This window comes from Anser anser, assembly GCF_964211835.1.
Source record: "Anser anser genome assembly, chromosome: 14".
NCBI lineage: Eukaryota > Metazoa > Chordata > Aves > Anseriformes > Anatidae > Anser > Anser anser.
The window spans coordinates 4,222,657-4,241,633 of record NC_139735.1 but is presented as its reverse complement, the minus strand read 5'-3'; the positions used below and the strand labels follow the sequence as shown (position 1 = coordinate 4,241,633).

The 18,977-nt window shown below is 38.2% G+C and overlaps 2 protein-coding genes across 6 annotated transcripts in view; both read right to left on the bottom strand.

The window, feature by feature from the left end:
* SPOCK1 (SPARC (osteonectin), cwcv and kazal like domains proteoglycan 1) overlaps positions 1–13,578 on the bottom strand; it is a 290,148-nt gene extending 276,570 nt beyond the window's left edge. Inside the window, exons 1-2 of the mRNA XM_083798320.1 lie at positions 13,342–13,578; positions 12,870–13,037 (exon numbers count right to left, since the gene is read on the bottom strand). Coding sequence (XP_083654446.1) covers positions 12,870–13,037 — 168 coding nt within the window. The 5' untranslated portion in view covers positions 13,342–13,578. The remainder of the gene's footprint in view (positions 1–12,869; positions 13,038–13,341) is intronic.
* Positions 13,579–14,596: 1,018 nt separating this feature from the next.
* Positions 14,597–18,977, bottom strand: part of LOC310881294 (uncharacterized protein) — an 89,286-nt gene continuing 84,905 nt past the window's right edge. For all 5 annotated transcript variants that reach the window (XR_014572298.1, XR_014572299.1, XR_014572300.1 and 2 more), the window contains one exon: positions 14,597–17,844. Coding sequence is in view for 1 of the 5 variants with exons in the window: in XM_083798448.1 (XP_083654574.1) it covers positions 17,825–17,844 (20 nt within the window). In the remaining 4 variants the exon portion in view is untranslated. The remainder of the gene's footprint in view (positions 17,845–18,977) is intronic.

Genomic DNA, 18,977 nt, shown 5'->3' with positions numbered 1-18,977 from the left:
AGGGAAGAGTAACTTAATAATACTTTTAGGAATACTGAGTCAGGTCTCCAACCCTCTGTACCTTCTTGTGGTATGTCCCCCATGCTTTCTCAAAGTACATGGGTCCTGTCAAGAAACAGTCTCAAGGAGACCCAGTTTGGAGGACTTCGTTTCTTTCTCAGCTTTTTACACATCAGTGTCACAGCAGTGCAAGTTGAAGTCTAACCTGAAAGGAATAATTCTGCAACTCAGCAGGTAAAGGTAAACCCTGTGATTACAGGGAATGCTATGTAATTCTTCAGCCTTTCAAGACAGCTGAAGCTGCAAGGAGCACAGCTGCAGTAACGTTAGGTCCTCGATGATAAGACCAAGGTGACTTCGCTTCTGTGTGATCAAAACCACACAAATATTTCCACCTCAAGATTTTTTTGATCAAAATATATTAAAGAATTAAATAACCTGTCAATTGAATTGGATAAGGAAAAACAGTTCATTGACCCTTATCTGTGAAGAAACTGGGTCAGTGTAACTGCAGAAGAGTGGGTAATAAAAAGGGAAACTTTAGTTTTCATGCTGGAAAAATTCTAAGTCAGTTTTACATGAAAATTGGAGATTACAAGGATATCTAGGCAAATGCAAAGCTACCTATTTATTCTCTGAAGTACTTATTGTGAGGAGATGCAGGGAGTTTATGATGGAATAAGAAAACACAGTTCACAACATATTAAAATTTATAGTTCAGCATATGGAGAAAAATAGGAACTATCAAACATCATTTCATTGGATATTACGGATACTACCCAAAATATACAGCCTGCTTTTAGAAGTAACAGCAATTGCAAACATAGGGAATGGCACTATGGTTTTCACAGAAGTATTTTATGTCTAGATCCATACAGTCTGCAGGGAGAAGGAATGATATAAAATAGCTTCACAGACTAAGAGACTACCCAATTCATTGTGGCAAAGGAAAATGCAGGAATGCAGGTCACCTCTCAGAGATAAATATCTCAACTGGGGTTCTTTTTTTTTTTTAAGACAAAATCAAACGTGATTTTCACTAAATTGGATTGTTGCAATAATCCATCCAGTTCCTTTAGGATAATGAAATACCATATTTTACTTTACTGATGAAAAACACAGTTGAAGTATTTTCCTCTAGCAACCTTCTGTTGTCCTGCCCTCTCTCCTTAAAATCAACTATTTTTAACTTTTAAATCTGGAGAATGGTATCACATAACAAATCCATCAACTTTTACATCTGAGGTCTCATCATCTGAGCATCACCTCATATGAATCTCAGTGATTGTGCCTGCAGGACTAACACTGCTTTCTAAAAAGATTACATGGACCAAAAGAAACCACTTTATTTTGCCCTCTGGCTTTCAATGTGAAACAAGTGTCATGGTGAAATGCTGACAAGATCCTCTCATGTTTTCTAGCTTTGAAAAACTGCAGCACAATGCTAATGTTGGAAGCACACAAACAAAATATAGAAAGTTTTTATTTATTTATTATTATAAGCTACACTACAACAGTTACTAAATTTGAGCAGACTACATAATTGTACCCTTCTGCATGGAAATAAGGGAAGGAGAAAAGAAATCTTATGAACATTTCATTATATTTACATATGATGACATAAGATTCCATTTATGCAGGACATTAAGTTTGGAAATCCTCATGCAGCATGAGACTTGCATCCAGGAGATGTGTTGAAAGTTTGGATGATTTTCATGCTTTATATAGGTCCTACACACTGAATTTCACGAGCTGTTGTGAAGTGTTTTCCTACTTTACTCTTGCACCACTGCATTAGAGCACCATCCAAGGGAACAGAGCAAACCGCTTCTCAAATGAGCTTGCAGCAGTACATGATCATTCAGTGGATGTTCTGTTTTAAATCAAGCTTTTGCCATCTGTTCCTCTGCTAATTACAAATGCTACAGATATCCACAACTACACTGCAAGGAAAAAAGGCTATTAAAGCACATGTATTCTTTCTACAATGCATCTTTGCTGTTTATCAAATCAAAACCAATACCACCCACCACACAATGCACAAGTCCCACTGTAGGAAGACCACATCAAGGCAGGTGTTTACAGCTTCTTACCTGGCAATAAGCCAGCCGTGATTTCTTGGAGTCCAAAATGTATTATGTATACGCAGCAAGAGAATCTTCACAACTGTGCCCAAAGTCACACACACTTCTTAAGTGGGGGTTACCAGAAGCTTTGCTCACAAGAACACTTGCTAACCGGGGCCTGGGCCATGCAGGATGCTCATTAGCAGCTAACTAGCTTTCAGCTGTATACCCTCTAAATCCCTTCCTGCTCTCCTCTCCCTCCAACCTTACCACCATCATCAACCTATATTTTTTGAATCCTTTGTAATGAAGCAGCACATGCTTTTCCTTATCTACCTTCTTCTCATTCTGTCTATGTTTGTAACTCCATTACCTACACACACACACAGACAAATGTCTTCTTCATTTCCTCTTTTTGCCAGGCATTTTCAATGAGGGAAAGACATCCAAGCTTTTTTTTTTTTTTAAAAAAAAAAAGACTGTTCCAACTATGATTTCTCACCTAATGGAGCACGTCTCCAACTCAGCCATGACTACTCAGGAAGCTTCAGCTTTAAAGCCAGCCATGCACTAAGGCTTAGTTTCTCATTTTATATATACACATATCTCCTTATTGAGTTTGAATTTTAGAGACCATCTTATGTTGTTCCAGATGGAACATGTCAACCCCACCATTCCCAGTAATATACCAGTAATGGTTTTGCAATGATGGAGGTAGGTTTCAAAATAATTTTCTTCTTGCAGCTTCTTTCATTGCTAATGACTACAGCCATGCTGAGCACACAACATATTTTTCTCTGTTTTACTTTACCATGCTGTAATAGAATACTTCTCATCTTTGATTACACAGGGTCATATTCATCCATTAAACCATGAATGGAGTATCTCTACAAAAAAAAAAACACAACTAAGTTTCTTTGTTTACTAATGCAAAAAGTTCTGATAGCAGGGTATGGCCCCTACAAAGCTGTATTTTTGTTGTCCTTTTTTCTTCTTCCTTCATACAAAGATGGCATTCTTGGTGATGGCAGTTGTTGCTTCAGAAATGGAAGTTTCAATATATTTTAAGATAGTTTTAGAATTTTTTATGTTATGTTTTTATAAATGCTTCAGAATTGTCCATTTATACCCAATAAAGTTTCTTGCACTTATATTCACTCTTCTCTTTTACAAGGTATGGTAGGAAACACTTCTTTGTTATCACTAACAGCAGTGTCTCTGGGGAAAAAATATTACCTTTCATCTTAGGTTATAAGGAATTCATTACAAGCCACAAAATCTTCACTCTGCCAATCATTTTAACATTTATTAAGATATGACACATGCATAATACACAAAACACATCTTCATGAGAGGAACCAAGGGCTTTATAGAAAGAAGAGGAAACCAGATACAAAAATAAACATTTGTGTCACATAAGGATTATCATCTCAGTACATCTCACCTCATATTTTAATAAAAATAAGACATTATACATCTTGCTACAACTGACAACTTTGTTATATAAGCATCTTTGTAAGTGATCAAATTATTAAGTCTGGCTATTGATGTGAATTACTATATACGTGTTTATAAACAAATACATCTGGTGTACCAGTTTTCTTCATCTGGCAAAACTTCAGTTATATGCATAACTGACAGTTGTGTGGTAATTTTCCCGTTCATATTTATTGAAATTAAATGTGACAGAATTCTTTTTTTGGATGCTCTTGACCTCAGTGAGCCATAATGTGGAGATTCACGGTTGTGTTTAAGGAATATGCCAGGTAATTCTATATTTAAATCACTAATTATCCCATGCCTATGATATTCTCACTGAAGGTAACACTCTGGTGTTCTTTCACGGGAAACACTTTTTTTTCTTTTAGCAAAACTTTTAGTAAGGTTTAAAAAGTTTAGTAAACTTTAAACTTACTAAGAGTCATGAGTTTCACCAGATTACCATTAAGATAAAACAAGATACAGGAAATTTGCTGTGCATTATATCTCTGCTTTAACAGAAACTATCTAATCCCCCTTAAATATGATATCAAAATAGAGATGTATCTACCTATTATTTAAAAAACAAAAACAAACAAAACCCCTCTAGCTAGCATGAAAAAGACTGGTTAGCCCAGCTTCACTTAGGGAAAAAAAAAAAAGACATAATTTATCCCTGATATATGTTGAGTGAGGTTTATGTTATCAAACAAAAAATTAATTTAACCCACTAAGTACTGCTGTCAGATACTGGCACATATACTCAAAGGAAGAATACAGACCTGTTAACCTTCATCTTCCTCTATTCAAACACAGTACACAACCCAGTAGAAGTGCACTGTCCTGGGACTTGCACAACATAAATTTTGTTGTTAGATTTAGTATTAGGTTGACTGATAACCCTGCAGCTAGCTTTGTCCTCTGCTCCCACATCCGCCTAACCCAGATGTACATCTCTGTATGCCTAACCACATCCGAAAATTGGTTTGAGATGTGGTAAAGGGTGCCACAAAAAGCACAGGAGCTGCTGAAGATGGAGCGAGGCCCCAGGGCAGGTTCAGCGCCGGACAGCTCTGCACCGTGCCAGGCCCCGGCCCCTGCACAGGCGCTGGGCTTTGCCAAAACCCACTCTGCCAGGTGCAACGGTCTTGGATGAAGTGGCCATATCCCAGAGCAGTTCCTTTAACGTATCATTACAGTGCATGCAAGTGTACAGCAAAGTTTTCAGGTAAAGGGATTACTGATATGCATCCCCTGCAATAAGATGGAGAGGCAACAGATCGGAATCTATGTAGTGCAGGTTGGTGGAAATATTTTAATTCCATTTTTTGGGAATGATAGTATAAGAAGAATATGTGAAACTGGTCATCCCACCTTCAGGGAGTGAAAATTTAAGTGGAAGTGGAATCACTGCCACTGCATTTTTGAAGTCTCTAAAATTGATTTTTATTAATATATACCACTTACATTCAAGTTCTACAAGGACCTAAATATCCTTAGTAGACACAGAAACACTACTCCAAAAAATGTTTTCCACTCTTTCCCTCAAACAAGCAGCTCAGCGTGTCTCAGCTGCAGACTCATTTCTTAACCCTGCTATGATCATTTTCAGCATCCATTGGGAAGAATTTAAAGCCTGTCCTTCCTACTTCTTTGGTCTTCTGTTCAGGTTCAACCATTAGAACTAGAAGAGAAAGACATAGAGGACAGTATACAAGTAGCAGGAGACAATACTGAGATAAATTTCTGAATAGAAAAGGGAACTCAAGGAAAGAAAGCTGAAGTCAGCTCTCCAACCTAAAAAGCACATAAAAACTATCCACGAGGTATGCTGTGAAATTTCAGATTAAATTGTATACACATACAGCTGAATTTCCTGATTAGACAGTTTCAAAATAACTTGCATAGACAGACAAATATTACTGCCTCCATCAATTCCAGTGTTGGCCAGAATTGAACTGTATGCCATGATATATTGAAACCTTTCTTGAAAACCAGTCTGAGATAGTTATTTTAACTGCAATTTTTAATCAGGTATTTTTCTATCTGCCCAGGAGAAAGCAATCAGTGAAGTGGATTTATGACACTAAGTTCATTAAGAGGACAGCCAAGATCACAGAATTAATTGAAGCCCCCTTGTATCCATTTAATGAGAATGATTTTCTGTTACTCTGGATTACAAACCAAGCTATAGAAGTGACAGATAAAGACCAATCTACTTCCTGCCAAAACCTCTATTCAGTAGTTTAGCAATTACTTATCTGTAAACTGAATTTTGAATCATAACTTAGCCTTGAAACTCGTTAGGCATTAGATGTTCAGTCCAAATATGTAATTCAATTTTAGTTGTCAACCTGCGACAGCAAATCCACCAATGATAACTGCTGGCGTTAATCTACCTGATGACAGACTATTTAAAGCTTGGTAACATAGCAGCAATAAGGCCCCACACAGAGCTGCAACAAAGTGTTGGAAGTACAGAAATTCACATTGAAGACAGTGGCGTTACTTTAACTTGGCTGTGTCAACTCCACTTCCTTGTTTTGGTTGGAATCTACCAAATGTGTTTTCTGCAGACTGAACATGTTCAATTTTCAGATAGTTTGATTCTTCCAGGAAGGAGCTACTACTTATGCTGGCCAAAAACCTGATCTTTCAGCCTTTTCCAACTACATAGTGTCCTCCAAAAGACGAAAATAACCATTTAAACTAACTAGCCTTTCATGTACAGTCTTTCTTTGTCTAAGAGAACAGGAAAATGAGGAATATGACAAACTCAGGCCTCACTGAAGTCCTTGAGAACTTGGTCATCAGCATCAACAGAACTTCACTAAAGATCTTTCGGATGAATTTCTCTTTTTTGATTATACAGGGAAAGAAATAATTAAACAGTCTTTGAATAAACAAATGTTATCAAAAAGAAAAAAAGAGTTTTCATACCCCAAATGTAGTATTTCACCTACATTTCCCTCACGATGTACTGCCTCTTGTAAAATTAGCTCACTAGCACCACCCCATATTAAGGTAGTCTTGTATTTTATCCACAAAACCCATGCACACTATTAAAAGGGACTAGATTAAATTACATATGTCTATCCTCTTGGTTAACACTGTAAGTACAGAAGACAGATAAAAGTACTAACTCACAAGTTGTGGGAAGTATTATCCCATGGCTATGTAACAGGTTTTGATTTGCTGAAATTTTGCATATATGAGGCACTAGCATTGTGATTCCTCCAAATTGGCTTTTCCAAATTTTTAAAATTCAATTTTAACTTCACATGTAACAAGAAGCAAAAGATTTATCTTACAAAAAGCAAACAAACAAAAAAACACCTTTCTTTCTGTACTTACGAAGGTGCAGCATGCTCTTCACATCATTATATTTCCTATAGCTCCCACTCCAACTCTTAAAACATAGAATCTGTGTCCAGAAATATAACAGAAGACTCCGTTCCCAGAAATCTGACAAAACTACAGTTTAAAAAATTATAATAAAGACAGACCCTATGGAAAAGAAAACCTGTAAAATTTAAGAGTTCGGGAGGCGGGGAAGACAAAGTAGTAGAATCCAAGAATGGTTACTCTAAAGAACTGTAAAACACATTAGTGAAAACTTCAGATCTACAGAATTCCTTATTGGGGATATTATTAGTGACTGCAGTCTATAAAAGATTTCTGCGAGGTTACTGTTCAATTTAGGACTTGAAACATATAATACAGAAACTAACACAATAGTTTTCTACTGACCTGTTTAGCTTTAGAGTCTTAGGTCATTCCTAGACAAGCTGCATACATGTCAGTTAAACATAAAAAGCGTGCTCTCTATACCTTCCAAGTTAATTATTCTGACATAAATGCCATTATTTTTCCCCTTGTCCACTGCTGAAGGAAAGTGTCAAGTTTGAAAACGGCATTTTTAGTAATCATGTCTCTTCTGGTTTTAAGAAGCTGATTGTGAATTACATTTGGACAAATTTGGTCTCATGTTCTGCTACTCTTTTAAACTTCACACAGCTTTGGCAGGTACATCTCAGCTGTACTTTGCAATCATATTTGTATTCCAGCCATGTTAGCACAAAAATGCCAGGGGATCTGGGGATACTTGCATTATTTGGGTATCTGAGATTAAGATCCACCAGACAAAATAAATGTGGACACGAAGCAAGACAGCCATCTGCATGGGGATTTAATCTTATTGAACAGATACATGAAATAAAAATCCAGGGCCTCTTAAAAAAAATATCACAGAATCTAGGTTCTTTTATGTTTTATGTTAACTGCACCATACTCTTTTTTGTTAACATACAAGCTCAATTTTAAAACTGAACTTTTAAAAGATAACTTTTAAAAACCTAACTATGAGTAGATTAATACTCTTTGTCCTAAAGTCAGGAATAAAATTATTTTTGTTGGCTATATTCTGCTCCTTTCTTTATGTCAACTTCATGTAACCCTCTCTCAATAAACTTTCTGTAGCAAATCTACTCTTTTAAAATGAGCTTTGTGCAAGTAAAGTCAATTACTATGCTCTCAATATTCCTAGTTAAATATGCTTCGTACAATTTTCTTTCTTCAATAGAACCAGAAATCTTTCATCTTATGCATTTCAACAATATATTTGTTCTCTTTAGAGTAGCATTACTTCTGTTACTTAGAATAACTCTGCAAAATCAATAAATGTACACAGGTTTTCTCTCTCATCTATTTCAAGCTAAGCTGCCAGGACCCAGAATAAATTCATTTTAGCTCTCAGTTCCATGACCTTCTACTTTGTACTTTTAAATTTCATTTCATTTCAATTACTTGAGTTCTCAAGGTCTTCCAGTTCTGCCCGCTTGGTATTCCAACCCTTCTCCATATTGGTCATGTTTTCCAACTCTCTGCTATCAAATTTCATTACCACACTCTTAATTTTGGGCTAAACAAACCAGAGAAGAAAAGTGCAACATGAGGAAAAGCAGGTGCAGAAGCATGAAGAGGTCAGCACAACGTCCATCAGTGGCAATGCTGGAACAGTACAACTCCCTCAGCCTGTATTTGCTTTACCACCTAACGCAGCATTTCTGCTTAGGGTAAGGGTGAACTCAATAGGCTCAGAGAGCTGATGTACATGAACAACTGACAAAACTGTCTCTTCAGTGAATCATATTAGGGGCTGGTGGTCTGTGCCAACCTGGGAAACATAGTATATAATCTAATCTACTTATATATAAATGTTAATGCTTCTCATAGTTACATTCAACAACTTATTTACTATAAGCTTGTGAAATTTTATATGCACAGATTTCATGTCTCATTTCCTAGGCATGCATAGTCTCAAAGTATATCACGGATGGGTCTACTAACATGATAACCTGAAGTGAATTGAAACTCTGCAAGTAATAAAGTTTAGAGAAACAGTTTAGTTAATGAAGAACATAGCCTGGCAATCTGCCATGCATAAACATGCACCAAAACCAGGTCATGCTGAGATTCTTAGCTTGCAACTTTATAGAAAGTCCTTATATGGTTTATATTTGATCCTTTAAGTTCATTTATTTTTTTCCCCTTCTTGCAGTTTAATCCATAGCTAGTTGAACTTATTGCCTTTTTTTAATGTAAGCATTAATAATGTAATAGACATAAGTCCAAGTAGAAGTAATAGTATTAGTGTGTTCATATAATTTGGTTAAGACAGGCCTTACTGTAAGAGGACTCATTCTGTGCCTTCTGTGCCAAGCCTCTATGAATGGAATGAGATGCTGCAGTGTGACCTGTTAGAGTAATGTGTATGGCTATTCACAAAATAAATGCTTTCTAAGACTCATAAGAATTCACTTCACATTCAGGTACTGAATTTGCACTCAAGCTCCTCTTAAGCCAAAGAATCTCTCTCAACAGATTTGATCGAAAGATCGAGGTCTTAACATTTGTTTTCATAATATCAAAAGGTCTAATTTACCTCTCATATTCCTAAAGTCTTCTTTTCCAAGCCTCAAGTGTGTACAAATATCTGCAGTTCCTTCCTACAGGCTGCAGCTTGCTTACTGTTTTCTTTTTCTAGTAAGAATATTGACTGAGTTTTTATTTTTCAGATACTTAAGTAACTGACTAGGTCTAGTTTAATACTTATGTAAGCATTCAAACCACATTAAGTGTATGAATTAGGTGAATAAAATTCCATATAATCACAAATGCTGAGTGCTGTTCTTTCTTTTGTATGGTTCAACACAAAGTCATGAGGGAGAGAAACACTCTTATCCCCAGCTATAGAATGGCACTTAAGACGGAGAGAAGATTTTGTCACCGGCCACATAAGATGCCCATGACAGACTAGGAAAAAGGGGCAGAAGACAGACAGGAACATCATGTTCAGATCATATTTAAAGCACATCAATACATAAGACATTACACCATTATTGATACTGGACGAATAGACCATATGCAAGATTTTCAAGAGCATGTGCTTCACAACACACCAGTCAGACTGGTCTTACTACTCATTAGCAGGCTTTGCTTGGTCTTAAAAATGAAGCCCTTAAATATTGCACAAATTGTGCTCAAACCACATCAAAAGATTGTGTTGTAAAGTCTTGTTTTTACCAGATCTTGAGGCCTTTTGAAAATGTTGACAGGGCATCATTTCACATTATAAAATTCAGTCAAACTTAAAAATTTAGCCTGATTATGTGTTTATAATGTTGAGTTCAAATGAGGTGTACTTCTGTGCTGTCTTTTCACTGAAGAGTAATGACTGCTGGACCATTAGGGGCAACTACCACGCTGTCTTTACCCAAAAGAAATACGGGTCATACTTGAGAAAACAATCAATACTTGTCTTCTCAAATCAGGCCATATTGGACCATAGCTCAATAAGCTTGACCAACCAATTGATTTTGAAAAGAATAAGTGAAAAAGATGAGGGAATCTCAATTTAAAATTTTATATTCAGTTATAACCCATATGTAAAGAAACGAGGTGGTGGTGCAGCACTGTGCATACATATATGCCTGTAAATCTGTCATATGTTTGTGTTGCATGCACATACGTGCAACAAATAGTTTAAAGTGACCACAGCCACAACAATTAAATCTCAGCTCCATATGTGCAGTGTTTCTTCTACTGTGCATATGGACACAATTATGTAAATATTTGTGCAACTTTATTTATATCACATGACATCAAATTCTGAAAGCTACTAAAGGTAATTATGATTTTTACTGCAAAATTACTTCTGCTGATTTGTAGGGTACGGCCTAGGCCCTTTGCTCTGTAGCAGCTGTAGTGTCATATCCAATACAATAAAGTATTAACTGAAACACCACTTCTATACTCCAGCCTCTTGTACAGATCCCACACTGAGAATTTCATCCAGTAACGATGTATAGTTACAGTTTGGGAATGAATGGAAGATGGGAAAATAGTTTCCCTGTAAATTCAACAATCATAAATGAAATGCTAATCTATTCCACACATAGCAGCTAATACTGCTGTGCGTCATCTCACTAAGCAGTTTTACAAAAATATTTTAACAATTCATCCCCGGACGACACAGCTACAAAGCAAGACATCTCCACACACAAGAAATGTGCTGTCGTTCCTACACTATAGTGGCAGAAACTGTACTTATGCATGTCTTCATGTGTGTGAACGGAACCTCTCACAGAAGACACTGATGCACTGAAATCACTTTGGTTGAAAATACATTATTAAGAGTTTAATTGCTTATACAAACTTTTTATATTTTTTTCTTTGAAAAAGCTTGGTAGAAGATCAGCAGTCTCTATTAATTTGCCACATAAAATATTTCATGGACAATCACACACAGTTGTAACACACTGGTTTAGATGTAATTAAATAGAACCATTAAAATAGCTGAGAAGAAAAATATCTAAACTTTGCACAAACTTTATACTATTTATTTCTGCTTGACAGAGGACTTGTTAAGATTTTTTTTCCATAAAATGGTTCTTCCTACGGAAGAGAGTTCTGAGGCTATACAGATTTTGTTAGCATTTTCAGAAATTCTAAAAAAGCATTTTCAATTGTGAAACCTTAGAACATGAAAGAGATAATATTAATGAATATCTTCCCCAGAAAGAGGAATCATGCCTCTGAAAATTGCACTTGTGAGATGGGAAAGGGGATGACAAGTTGCAAAGACTTTAAAAAAAATGCATAAAATGAAATAAAAACTTTAAGCTCAAGGAGTACAATTTAATACAAAATCTCTATTTGGAAAGAGGCTGTTGAAAGATGTAGAGAGTCATCTGCTAGAATTCTGTCCCTAATTAAAAACATTTTGGTTGAATTTGCCAGTTGTTCATTCAATTTACCATTTTCAGATTTTATAAAACACCTGAGCTACTTAAATGAGAATAAATTAATACATAAAACACACACAACAAACTTACAGAACAGTACCAGCAGAACTGCTAGCCAACTACGTACTCGTCCCTTTCCTATAGTCACAATGCAGTCAGAGTGCACAAATCCCATGCAATCACGAATACTTAACCTCAGTGTGCTCCTGATCATCATTAACAGGAATGTTTCCCTTATCCAGCCTTAGAAACACTGAAGCAGGCCTTTCTGTGTATACTCCAAGAAAGATTTTTCAACATACAGACAGCAGAAGCAAAAGGAGCTCCAGAACCGTTACATTTACCATAAACGTTGTGTTTGCCTTTCACTAGTCATTGACTTGCCATGCCCAACTGTATTCAATCTAGGGAAATTCAAAGCTTAATCTTAGGAAAGTGATTTGTTTTGTACAGATACATCAGATACATGTCATAACACATCTTGAAGTTACCCCTATTTTCTAGGCTGGAAAAAAAAAAAAAAAAAAAGTCAAAGCGTCGCTTCCTCCAAACCTATACCACTGTCAAAATATCCATGAGCAGAATTGACAATAAAATGTTTTCCACCAAATCTGTAGGCGAAAAAATGCTTCAGTGTTTACCACCTGGTGGCTCAAACTGGTAAATATACCTTTCTTAAACATGCAATATCATTATTTACATTAACTAGCCTCTTCAGCAGCAGGCACAGAAACTTCTCTCAAAGTTCCTCCCCAAAGGAATGCCGAAGACCATTACGCTTTCAGCAAGACTGATATCGAGCCAAAATTGTCCTGATCAATGGGGTAATCGAAAATGCCAGGACTGTCTGTCCAGCTTCCAAACCACTCCGAACATCCTTAACACACGCAGCAACCGCGAGCCCGAGCTGCATCTCTCTTCCACCCACATCTCCTAAAATCCAGCAGCCACCCACTGAAAAGATGCTGGCGTCAAACCAAACAAACACGAAGCATACAGCAAACGGAGAAGTACTTACATCCCTGAATTTGTTCCAGTACTTGTCTTTATCATACTGCGAAACGGTGCTCAGCCATTTGTCGTTGTCCAGGAAATTGCCACGGCTGCTGCTACTCGTGATGACCTCGGGATGCCGGCTCTCCACTTGCAGGAAGCACCAGGCAGCGAGGACCAGCACCCCCGACATCTGCAAGGAGAGGATTCCTCGAGCGGGGAAGTTTGAGGGCACCCAAGTTCGGCCTTTTCTCCCCTCACGCCCCTCGCCAACTTCTGCCTGCGGAGCCACCAGCTCCGCTGAGACCCACCCTGCCCGCCCAGCCGTGCGGGGCGGGGAGCGACGGCAATAAAAACAAAACAGCTCACCCGCGGCCGGGCAGAGACACCAGCCAGGGGAAAATAAAGCTTTATGACACCCCAGCAAAGCCTCCCGCGGGAGCAGCCAGCGCTGGCTCCGCGAAGTTTGGGTGCCAGGGCTGAGACGAAGCCCCTACCTCCGGGCAGTGCCGCCAGCCGCGGCTCCGAGCAGGGCGGGCGCCGCTGCCTCCTCTCCTTTGCGCGGCTGCCGCTGCTCGGACAGCGGGTCGGAGAGAGCCGGCGAGCCCCCGCTAGGCTCCGTCAGCAGCTCCGGGCGTGTGCGGCTGTGTGTATGCGTGTCTATGTGCGTGTGTGTGTGAGAGCGAGCGGTTGCGGGCTCTGCGCGAGCCAGGAGCCGAGGTCTGGCGACATCTTCTGGCGGCGGGATGCTGCTGAGGTAACGGGCAGGGCGAGGCGCCTCCCGTCACTGACCGTCACCGTCTCACTCCCTGTATCGACCTCTTGGTCCAGGATCACTCCCCAAACCTCTTCACGGATGGGGAAGGGATACAAAATCCCCTCCTGGCTCCCTCCTGGCAAAGCAAATGTGTCAGCAAAGAAGCAGGGTTGCTCGCTCTGCGGAGAGTGGGGAGCAGGCCCCATGAGTGAGCCGCAGGGGCGTTACACGGGGCCTGGAAATTCTGCTGATCTGCTTCGGGTCGTGAGGAGGCAACTGGGAAGGCATCCGTGGGGATGCTGGGGGTAGCACCATCACAGAGACTGACAGTGAAGTCTCACTCCTGATGCACCCCGATGTGTTCCAGAGCCATAAAGCCGCCCTTTATAAACAAACAAAAGCCCTGCAAACACCAGCTGTAATAAGCCCTGGGTAGTACATGACTATTTAGAGTCAATGGTTTCATAATATCTGGAAGTAATGACATTTCAAAGGCATGAAAGTCATCCCAGACTTCATAATTCGTTTTGGCAAAGAGCTCCCCCTCCCTGTGTCAGCTCGCCCCACACTGTGAAGATGTTTTTGCCCCCATACAACGGGTAGTGAAGGTAGACCTTGCACTGCCCAAGCCATCGGTCATTGCCATAATCCATCCCCAAAACCTGTGAGGAAGGCACTCTTCCTACTCTTAATTTGAACATTTTGAGGGGTAGGAAATAGGGAAGTTATTTAAGCTGTCTTGTAAATATCATCTTTTCTCTCCCAGGAAGCTGAAAACAGGGTTAATTCCACTTTTTCAAACAGTTGAATTAGGGGTTTCTTTAGGAACACAAGAGAGGGTCAAGGTTATTAATATTTTGCTGTTGCATCTGTGCACTGAACTCAGTATACAGGTCTGTTCCTAGGTCTGATTTTAAATACAGTTCCTAAATACCACATAACCACAACAAAAGCCACTGGGACTGAAAAAAAACAACCAATGAGGGTTTATTAATTTTAACAGTAGAGAACAAGCATATACCCATATAAGCATCCCATCTTGCATTCTCCCCTTGATGCACATAGAATCTAATGAAAGCTATATGCCTGCAGGAGGGCAAAATATAACCCAATAAAAATAACAAATAGAAGAAATCCAAAGCAAAGCCCTGCAGATTTGGATGTAAATCCATATCTAAGCACCTTGCTCCACCTTCCTTTCTACATTGGACTATACCATTCTTCTCAAGGTTGTCCAGGGTTTCACTCCAATATCGTTCGGTTAGTTTCAGTGACAGATAAGGTTTATATAACTTCCTCCTGGAAGGGTGAACTTAAGCTTTCTCCATTCTTAATTAGATTAACAGAGTACCGTAAAGTTTTTTTGTTTGTTTGTTTGTTTGTTTTCCTCCTGTATGGTCTTTACTGTAAGGCTTTTAACAACAGAGAATTTGTCTTCTCTGCACAGACATTAAAGCTCTTGCACCATCTTAAATCTTATGGTTAAGAAATTTCCCCAGTGAGCTTTACAGCAATCTATTGCCATTCAGCTATATACAGCTCCATTTGACTCATGAAGTTAAGACATTGCTGCATTTGAGCTCTGCCAAACCAAACCACCCTATCTGATAAATACTTGAGGATTTTTATGTGCAAGGGACTATATCCATGCTTACCAGTTTTATGTAGATACACTCATTACTACTTTCTTGATCCCACTGGACGTCAGATCAATTTAATCCTCCATTGACCCAGGCTAGTAGACAGCAGCAGAACACTGTTTCCCACCAAATTTGTACAAGTTCTACCTTTTATATATTTATATCAGCAGTTAGTTCACTCCTGTAAATCACACTTGTTAGCACAGCAGGCCAAATTGAGTACACAGTTCAGTACAGTTGACTTCACTTAGTATGAAGCAGGTTAATACGCTTGCCAGTCAAAGACCTGAATGATAAATTACAGAAGCATTGTGTGTAAACTGAGTAATCGCATTCTTACTTGTAATAGTTGTCAGAAATGTGTCTTCATTTATTTAATTACTTCATAATCCCATATTCAAAACATGGCTAATCTTTCTTGATCCTGCAAAACACAGGCTTCCTCTTTAACCCTGATAGCAATCTCTATCATTCAGCAGCTGCAGCATTTCACCTCCAAGCTGTTTATCATCCATGACTAGAATTGAAACACCCCTGTCAGCTGTTTTTTATCATTGAACAGTGCTACAATTACCTCTAATTCTGATCCAAGAATGTAATAGTAGAAATCTCTCTACGGTGGATACCAACTATTTGGTATTTTGGATGTAAAAAGCTCCTTTCTTCCCAGTTAGAACTACTGAAAACTTAATAAACATTTTTACCATGCTTGCAGCTGTAAGAAGTGGCACAATATTGATTTTTGATATTATTTGCTGATTCACCCAAGCTGTGTAAAACATTTGATTAGAAGTTGCAGTTACAACCATGGCCAGCCAGATTCCCCATGCCGCAGCCTGTTCAGGATCTGTTCTGGAAGCAGAATCTTCTGGTGCAGAAAGCATTTCTCACACAGAGGAATCAAGGGCCAGATCTCATTTTGAGTTAGTTCCCCATGCAGAGGAATGATATAGTCATCTTAATAGGGCACTTTGGGAGCCTTCAGCACCAGTCTTGTGGACAACATAAACAAAACATGTTAACTTCCCCCTAGACCAAAGATGATACCTGGAGAACCTAGACAGCCACTCCTTTCTACCCTAAAGCTACACTGAACTTGTCCCACATCAACCAGTAGCAACCAGTTGCATAGCCAGTAGGGTAAAGCCAACAGGAATATATAAATGTTGTAATGTAAAGGATTCTACTTCCCCCAGTTATACTTGCATGGCAGCAAAACTCACTTTTTCACCTACTTTATTGCTTCCATAGTTCTTAAGGCAGTGGCTGCAGCCTTTGTTGTAGAGCCTTGAAAATCTTCTGTGGACGTTTATTAATGGTTTTTCCCCTCCTCTTGTGAGGCACAATTCCACTGACTTCATTTTTTAAAAACATTTACTCAAGAAAGAAAATCTTTACAGTAACAAATGGTTAAATGGCATTTCTGTACTCTACTCTGTACCAGAGTCCTTTATTACTGGATTAGGAAAATTCTGCTCTTATAATTTAACTGGATTTAAAAATATATCACTAAAAATGTACATTGAGTGGCACAGACCTTCATTTAACATCTCTTTGTATCTTCCATATACTGCTGTATCTTTTTAATAGACAGGGATTTTATTTCCTCCTCTGACTCTCAGGACTGCAGATTCAGCTTTGTTAGCTCTGCTGGGCAATTGTGCAGAAAAACTATTTTAACCTGTGTGGTAAGTGATTGTTGGCTTATACAAAGTTACTGAGACATTTGTCCATTTTACAATAGACTGTAATTCCTCTTCTCTAAAAATACTGCAAATGCAAGTTCTGGTTTGACCTCTTTATTTGTCTCTGCTCCCAGCTTCTTCTGTATATAAATCAGCCATGTTTTATTGCAACGGAGTCTGAATTTTTGCAGAAACTTAATAAATGCATGCAACAAGAATGCTGCATGTATATCATGTGGCAGGAAAATGGTTTTCTAGCAGATAAAGTGGCACCACCTACTTTGGAGATGTTGCAGTTTGTGCAATTCCCCATGTTCTTGTCCTTCTGAACCTCAACATTGGGGGGTTCAGTGTAAGAGAAAACATCCATTGACTGGAAAGATCTTACAACATGTTCTGTAATCTATTTGCTAGGCTGTATTAGTTGTAATATCCCAAAATAAAGTGAATTGAAATACTAGCAAGTCCTGGGAAAAAATAAAAGGTGATCATAACTTGTGGTGGACGTGTAGGAGAAACAGAATGACTCAGGCAAAAGAACAACATAAATAATGAATAAATAAAATCGCTTATCAGCTCTGGAAGTTGGAGGTGGATTTCAGGACTGAATTTTTCTCACCTTGCTATCTCACCAAAGCTATCTTGCCTACAGGTGTCTAGAAGAGAAAAATACTTTTAAAATTGAAAAGACTTGCATTCACAAAAAACGTACAACCAAAGACAAGACTACATTTAAATTGAAAGATTAGACTGAGGCAGTTATTCACAATTTTTAAGTTCTGTCTTCTCTTCTAATAATCCACGATTTACTCTGTCATCAGTAAAAAGAAACAAGTTCTTCTGAATGATGCCTCAGAACAGAAGTCTATCCTAGCCACTGTGGCTTGTTTTCTGAAGGTTATTGACTCCACAAAGGACCTACAAAAGAAGAGGCACAATAAACATTGTGATTACTGTGCTCAGGACCTGCAGACTAACATAAAAAAAACTAACAACAACAACAAAACCCTTTATCCACATATATCAGTCTATTCAAGTCATATCAGAACATTTACCAATTTAACAACTATGCATTTTTAATGATGTATGCAAAATGGGATGATAATCCCTGCATATTTGACAAATTGTTTCACTTTCTCATCTTTCTAATGGGTATGGTCATCCTGACAAAGGCCATTTTATGTTATTTCACAGAGTATCTTGTAAACTGACAACCTTATTTTATAGTTGCTTTTATTACTACTGGAACTTTTACAAGGAATTCCATCACAAAAATTGGTTAACTTAAATATTGTGGAGAGGTCTCACCATTTAATGCCAGAGTTCACTCTGCCCATGCAGCTTTCATTTCAGTCAGAAAAGGTCATTAGAATTAAATTTCTCGTCAGACCTCATACTCTGTTAGAATGTGAAATTTTGTAACTCTGTTCAGCCTGAAAACTATTTCCCCAAGATTTGCCACTGTCAAGCAACTGGAGAGAGTTACCTCAAACCCTCTCTATAATATATATGTACAGAAATAAATGTTTGGAGATCATGTGGAATATCACATAGGCTTGTTCAATGTTGAGCATGGTAAGATCCTCTTTTACATATCTGTGAGATGCCACGATATCAAACAATAAAAAACAAAAACAAAACCAGTAACACAGATTTCAGAGATTAAATTTGCATGGAAGATGGAGCATCATTAATGGCTGAAATACAAAAATTAAATTTGCATTCCTATAAAAGTTAGAGAAGTCTCATGTGTGCTTGTTCTTTCCCCATGGTATACTTTTCTAATTTTTAAATTATCTCTATTTTGCCTATTTTTGCTACTTTTTTTTTTTCTCTCTACCACAGTCTTATATGCAGCCTTCATATTTTTGAGCCCTTTATGGTTCTTTATGATCATTTCTTTCACTTCCCTTTCTTTTTTCATTTTCTTCACTCTTCCTATAATGCTTTTCTCTTGCTCATATAAACACACACTGAGCTCATATAAACGCATACTGAGATCCTTAAAAAAGTAGCAGTTTTCCTGGAGAATACTGAGACAGTCTGGAAGC